This window comes from Loxodonta africana, chromosome 7 (genome assembly GCF_030014295.1).
Source record: "Loxodonta africana isolate mLoxAfr1 chromosome 7, mLoxAfr1.hap2, whole genome shotgun sequence".
Taxonomy (NCBI): domain Eukaryota; kingdom Metazoa; phylum Chordata; class Mammalia; order Proboscidea; family Elephantidae; genus Loxodonta; species Loxodonta africana.
This window is the reverse complement of record NC_087348.1, coordinates 75,413,466-75,420,742: the sequence shown is the minus strand read 5'-3', so window position 1 is coordinate 75,420,742 and position 7,277 is coordinate 75,413,466. Positions and strand designations below refer to the sequence as shown.

General features: G+C 37.6%; 1 protein-coding gene across 1 annotated transcript; it reads left to right on the top strand.

Moving 5' to 3' along the window:
* Positions 1-5,744: 5,744 nt before the first annotated feature.
* On the top strand, positions 5,745-6,906 carry LOC100657443 (olfactory receptor 10A3-like). Its single transcript, XM_003412026.2, has one exon. It carries the CDS (start codon positions 5,745-5,747, stop codon positions 6,687-6,689), a length of 945 nt encoding a protein of 314 aa, XP_003412074.1. The 3' UTR covers positions 6,690-6,906.
* The last annotated feature ends 371 nt before the right edge of the window (positions 6,907-7,277 follow it).

Here is a 7,277-nt window from a genome sequence, read left to right as displayed (position 1 = left end):
TTTACTGTTTTCTGATACAAGGTTTACTTTCAGTTTTATGAAGTCACTACCTCATTCTGACCTGGAGCTGTCAAAACATGTCTTTCTTTCCATGTAATATGCATTTCTCACTCTACTTTTCAACTGGCTAATTCCTACACTTTCCTCAGATTTCCTTAAAATGTCATTTCCTCAAAATGTCATTTCCTCAAGACGGTCTTCCTTGATTCTCCTCCCAGCTCTCCCTCATTATTCTCTCTCCAAATACTCTGTCATTATTCATCACCCTTAACGGTACCTTGTACCAGGTTGCTACCAAACAAGAGTGTTTCTAATGTAACTCAAAGTTGTGAAGGGGCAGGCATTCTTAGCTTAGGGAAAGCATAAAGTGCAGGAAATATGCCTCAAAGAAGTTAATCCTCACAACATAAATTCAGATTAAAAACAGAAAAACTTCATCCTGAGGCTAGGCCACCTTCCCGCCACATGAAGAGTCCCATCTGTCCCGTCTCCCCCCAACAGTGGGAAGCAGAAAAGAACTGTGGGAGAATGAAGAAAAGCACCTAAGTTGGGACAGCACCTTGTGGGAGAGAGTCCAGAGAGTTCTCTTTTCAACCATAGAATTGGTTATGAGGTACCCCTGAGATTCTAAGCTCAAAACCCATACACATGGCTCAGAGACACTGAAATGTTGTCTGTTTGATTGTTAAGTATTTGGAATGTATTGATATTTTCTTCATGGCAAAGTACATAATCAGTTTGTGTAAACATTCCATAGATATTTTGGGAGAAAAATAATGATTATCAGAATTAAAGATGTTCTGTCTCCTATTTACTCATTACCATCTGCTATATCGAATTTTTTTTTTTTTTTTTTTTTTTTGAGGTCTTCCCATTTGTATTTCTTGGTCAAACCTTGAGAAAACTGTGTCAAAATCTTCATGTTTTGGTTTTGCCAGTGTTAGTTTTATATATTTTACATTTTTATTTTTGCTGTGTTAAATCCTTTGACTGATTTGTATAGAATGCACATATACAAAATTCTTTTTTTTAGTTTAATAGTTTTGGCTTTAATTGTATTTTGATATTAATATTACTTCCTTTTTCTCTCTTAAGCATCTGTCTGAAGTATTTTTCATAAACTTTTCATTGAATTCTAATATGCATATAGAAAGGTGTACAAATCATGATGGTACAACTTGATGACGTCTCACTAAGTACACATAACCTATGCTACCATTACTAACATCAAAATATAGGACATATCATCATGACAAAATCCCCATGGGATTGCTGCTGTCTCCACTTATAGAACAGGAATCATGAAACCTACATATTAGGCAGCATTTCCCATGCCCAGATCACATGACTGTTTCATGGAAGGGTATGTAATTCCAACATCATGAGTGATTTGGAAGGCGTCCTTGGATTGGATTCTGTGAATAACAACCTATTTTAGAGAGAGGTGATGTGTTGTTGCATAAGTGTTGTTGGCAGCCTTATTGTCACCAGGGAGGGAGGGCTTCCTTGACAATGCAACCTTGTCAGAGATGAGAAGTAGGGGGAAAAAAACAGGTCCTGGCCACATCGAGTTCTGGATAAAGCTAAGCCTGAAGATTCATCCATTCCTACGCTCTACTGGGACTGAGCCAGTAAGTTTCACGCATTGCTCAAGCCAGTTTAGACTGAGTCCCTTGATGCACATACTTATCCTGTGAGATTAATAAAATTATTACTAACATAATTAATGCTCGAAGTCAAACAGCTAATCAGATCTTTTTACTTTAAATTAAATAGCATTAATTATGAAATGGGGCTCTGGTGACACAGTGGTTAAGAGCTAGGGCTGCTAACCAAAAGCCTGGCGGTTCAGATCCACCAGCCACTCCTTAGGAGCCCTATGGGGCAGTTCTACTCTGTCCTATAGGGTCGCTATGAGTAGGAATCGACTCAACAGCAATGGGTAAGTATGAAATCAACTGTAATGACTTTTCTCTCAAAAAATTTCAGTGCCTTTCTATTTATACTAGAAAAGATAAAGTGTTCCAGGGGGATATCCAGGCTTTTCACATATTAGGCCTCAATCTGCTTAACTTGTTTCCCACCATTGCACAAACTGTCCATTCTGTCCAGCTCTAAGTTGCCTGTCTTCGCTCACCCCCTCAACTCCCCTCCTCTCTCCTTTTCCCTCATCTACTAACATTTATTCAACCTTTTCATTCACGTGCTGTTGGGACATGTCAGGGTGAAACTGAGTCTCTTGTGTGAAGGATGTTTGTTCCCTGTAGAAATCTTAAGGAGTTGTGCTCCAGGTTGGTGCTATTCACTATCACACCTGAGGGACCAAGTTCAAGACTCTTTGGTTATCATACAATAATACAGCAAAGTGTGTATAATGTGATTGCAAGTTGTCCCGGGAGGGATTCTCCAGGGCATGTGATTCAGTGTCATATAATGTTCTAGAATCAGTGCACTGAATGACTGGGTGGTACTTACGAGATGGTGGCTTTTGGTTAGAGGTAAAGCTTTGGATAAAATGGCATGAAAATCAAAGAGACAGAGTCAATAGGTAAGAGACAAAGATTCTGATTGAGTGGGCTGTTAGCAGGCTTTCTATTTACAGTTCCCCTCACTAATAATTAGAGATGCTTTTGAAGTGATGGCTCAGGAATCAGTAGCCACATCCGAAACATTCAAATCAGTAGACTCTGGTTTTGATGCGTGCTAGTTAATTTCTCTTTCTTTTCTTTACAGAAAAAAGTTTGGGTGATAATTAGACCTTTAAGCATCAACTATTACAAGTTCATAACTGGAAGAGAACTTAGTGCTAGAGAAGGGAGTGATCTGCCCTAGTATTACATGTCAGAGTTACCCAAGGCAGTATTAGGGTCTTCTAGTTATAGTTATAGAAAGATGGAGCATTTATGATCAGTTACTCTTTGCTTCTCATGAAGGCAGTAATATGGTTTTGTTCCCTAACTTGGATTTAATCAATCTATGAAGGTTTTATATTTTTATACAAAATTCTAAATTTTCTAATTTTCAAAACCTATCTGCTTTTAAATACAGTGAAACCCGTGAGAAACAGAACTCCATGGGACTGCTTTATTTTTCTGGGTCTCACAAGTTTTCTGCCTTTGATAGGATGTAATCTTACCACTTTTCTATCACTTGTTTTAGTGGAAAATATTTGAGTTTTCCTTCTCTGACAGATTTCTGCCTTATACAGTTTCTGGGTTTTGCAGGTTTTACTGTATTTGACACTGAATACATGCTATTCTCTTTTTTCCCCCATTAAAAACCCCTTTGCCATTGGGTCAGTTCCAACTCATAGCGACCCTTTAGGACAGAGTAGAACTGCTCCATAGGGTTTCCAAGGAGTGGCTGGTAGACTTGAACTGTCAACCTTTTTGTTAGCAGCTGTAACTCTTAACCACTGTGTCTCCAGGGCTCCTTTTTCCCCATTGGAGATGGTTTAAATATTTGACCATACAGAGTCCATTTTTTTATTTTTAGGAGATTTTTTGACATCTGAAATATAATTATTATAGTTAATATAGATAGTTGATTTTACAATATAACTCAGGTCAGACTCAGCTAGAGATAAGGCCAACTTGCCTTCTACTTTCTGCTAATGTGGTGATGGTCTGAACTTGAGACAACATTTTATGTCTTGACCTCGATGTGTCCTTCCAGCCTCCTGACTTCCTCGTGTCCCACTATGAAGCTCTGGTTCAAAGCATCACACAAAGGTCAGTAGGCCTCTTTTCTGTGCTACGATGCCATCTACTACTAACTTTTGACTTTAGCAATTCAGCCTTTCTACCTAATAACCCTTCTATGCAAGACATCCTGTGATTGTGTTCATTCATCCTCCCTTCCCATTCAGAAGTAATTCTTCCTTCCTTTAAATTTCTGAAGCACTTGTTCTTACTCATGCTTCCCAATACAGTCATTTACTAATTTGATTTTTCTTTTAGATACTGCATTTCTTCGGGAAGAGTCTGTACTTTCCTAACTTTTATATTCATTTATTCAACAATTACTCATTTAGCAGGTATTATTGACTAGGGATGGTTGTAGGCATTGTGAATATATTGTTTGTACACATATACACACACACATATATATAAACAATATATTGTATATCAATCACCTATCATCTTTCTATATATATGTATATGTGTGTGTGTGTATATATATATATATACACATACATACATATGTATATATCTTGAATATACCACGGACTGCCAGAAGAACAAATTTTTCTTGGAAGAAGTACAGCCAGGATGCTCCTTAGAATCGAGAATGGCGAGACTTCGCCTCATGTACTTTGGACATGTAATCAAGAGGGATCAGTCCCTGAAGACGGACATTATGGTTGGTAAAATAGAGGGTCAGCAAAAAAGAAGACCTTCAAGGAGATGGATTGACACAATGGTTGTAACAATGGACTCAAACAGTAGCAATTGTGAGGATGGCACAGGACCAGGTGATGTTTCATTCTGTTGTACATAAGGTTGCTTAGAGTTGGAACTGACTCGATAACACCTAACAACAAATATTTTATATATATAACAACAAATATATAAAACAAATATATATAGTATCACCAACTGACATTATATACATATTATATATATTATGCATTTATTTTATATACATAATGTTGGTTGGTGATAATGGGAAAAGTTAGAGCAAGGTATAAGAGGTAGGCATTAGAGAGACTTGGGTAGGGAGTAGGTTGCTGTTTTATGTAGTGTTGTCTCAGGGAAGATCTCTCTGTTGAGCTTAGGGCCCAAATGCATGCCTGAGAGTACAGAGCCTCTAAAATGGTAGGTGCTCACTCAGCGTTTGTTGCATAATTAATGATTAAATGAACTCCTTGATGCGGAGGAGAGTGGGAGAGAGAGGAAAGAGAGAGACAACTTTTAAATCATAGGTTCGCATGACCAGAAAACGGGCTTTTTATTTGGTTTTGAAAACCATCATGATCGCAAGGAAGGGCCGTGGAAAATGGCCTTGGATATTTCCCATCCAGGCAAATTTGAATATAACTGGCCAGGTTCAGCCTGGGCAGAAATCAATAAGCCTGAAGCCAATTCTCATAAATTGTCAGATCACCTAAGGTAAGTACATTTAAAATTCAACCAAACCCCCTTTGTGTGTTTCTACAGAGTGTTGTCACGTTTACCCAAGTAACATACAGGTGTTTTTACACCCTAATGAATATTTATAATGAATAAATATCAACTTTGCTGCAACTTTGAATCATTAAGTTGTTATAAAATATTTTGGTGTTTATCTTTTTCCATTTTTCTACTTTTTAACACTTTTTTGTGGTCTTAAATTCCATGTTTATATATAATTGAGAAAAAAGATGATATAGCAATGTTATGGGAATAGAGCCTAAGTTTTCAAATATTCATATTTCTTTTAAGAAAATGGTTAATAAAGAATATATTTAGTTTTGGAACTACATAGTGTACAACTTGCGATCAAACTCCACTATTATTTTGTAATTTTCAGGCAATGTTTTTGAGCCAGATTCTTTACTTCTTCCCTTACATTTGAAAGATTCATTAATCCGAGTAATTGGCCATCCTCCAAAATTGCCAACCTGAATTTCTGTCAGCATGGGCTCATCATTACATCTACCAAGAATTCCTCAGGTGAATGCAGATGCGAACTCTCGCCTATTGGACTGTGACTTCATAGTTTATATACCATGTCCATAGACCAATATATGCTCCGCTACTGAAATGAAAAGGCAAAACCAAAGCTCTGTGGTTGAATTCATTCTCTTGGGATTTTCTAAATTTCCTGAACTCCAAGAGCAGCTCTTTGGAATCTTCTTGGTTATTTATCTGGTGACCTTGATAGGAAATGCCACCATCATCGTTGTCATCTCCCTGGACCAGAGCCTTCATGTTCCCATGTACCTGTTCCTCCAGAACTTATCTGTGGTGGAAGTGAGTTTCAGTGGAGTTATTATGCCTGAAATGCTGGTGGTCCTCTCCACAGAGAAAGCGACTATTTCTTTTGCTGGCTGTTTTGCACAGATGTATTTCATTCTTCTTTTTGGTGGGACAGAATGTATTCTCCTGGGGGCAACGGCTTATGACCGATACGCTGCTATCTGCCATCCTCTGAGCTACCCAATGATTATGAACAAAAGGGTTTTTATGAAGTTAGTTACATTCTCATGGGCTTTAGGTTTCTCAATGACTACCCTACAAACCCCATGGGTTTTTAGTTTTCCTTTTTGTGGCCCCAATGAAATTAATCATCTTTCTTGTGAAACCCCTCCAGTGCTAGAGCTTGTGTGTGCGGACACATTTTTGTTTGAAATCTATGCATTCACAGGCACTGTTTTAATTATTCTGGTTCCTTTCTTGCTGATACTTTTGTCCTATATTCGAATCCTCTTTGCCATCCTGAAGATGCCATCAACCACTGGGAGGCAAAAGGCATTTTCCACCTGTGCCTCTCATCTCACATCTGTGACCCTCTTCTATGGCACAGCCATTATGACTTATTTACAACCAAAATCCAGCTACTCACCAGAAACCAAGAAATTGATGTCACTGTCTTATTCATTGCTTACCCCTTTGCTGAATCCACTGATCTACAGCTTGCGAAATAGTGAGATGAAAAGAGCTTTCATGAAATTATGGAGAAGAAAAGTGGTTGCGCACACACTCTGACTGTGTTGAGAAGCCACGTGGTATTTGGTTACTACCCAACCATCCTCTATTTAAGTTGAATAAATGCTGAAACAGATTATTTTTCTTGGTATGAGTGTGTTTAATTTGTTGAATATCCATGTTCGATACTACGTCAGGGGCATATTTATATATTAATGTTATTATTTTTCATAGATGCATAATGTTCCTTAGTATTGGGTATAACACAGTTTCTTCAACCATTTTTTTAATGATGGTCATCTAGGTGGTTGTTAGTTTTTTGTCAGTATATACAATGCTAAAATAAAGAACCCAGTTTTACATGTTAGTAAATACTTGTGCTGTGGAATAGATTTCACCAAGTTGGTTTGATGAGGCAAAGCAAATGTGTGCTTGAAAATTTTAATAGATATTACCAAAATACTTTTTGAAATTGTTAAAACTGCTGCAGACTGGCCTGAAGACTCACTTTGCCCCAAGAAGCCAACAAATAAAGGCATGGGATTTTTACTTTCTGAGTGAAAATATGGTCCATGATACAGTAGAAAAAAGCAGTGCTTACTGAGAAGACTACACTGACTCTAGTTCAGTGATCCTTAGAAATTATAA

Excerpts from the sequence above, each read along its gene's own strand:
- LOC100657443 (XM_003412026.2), top strand. The coding sequence starts at position 5,745 with ATGAAAAGGCAAAACCAAAGCTCTGTGGTTGAATTCATTCTCTTGGGA.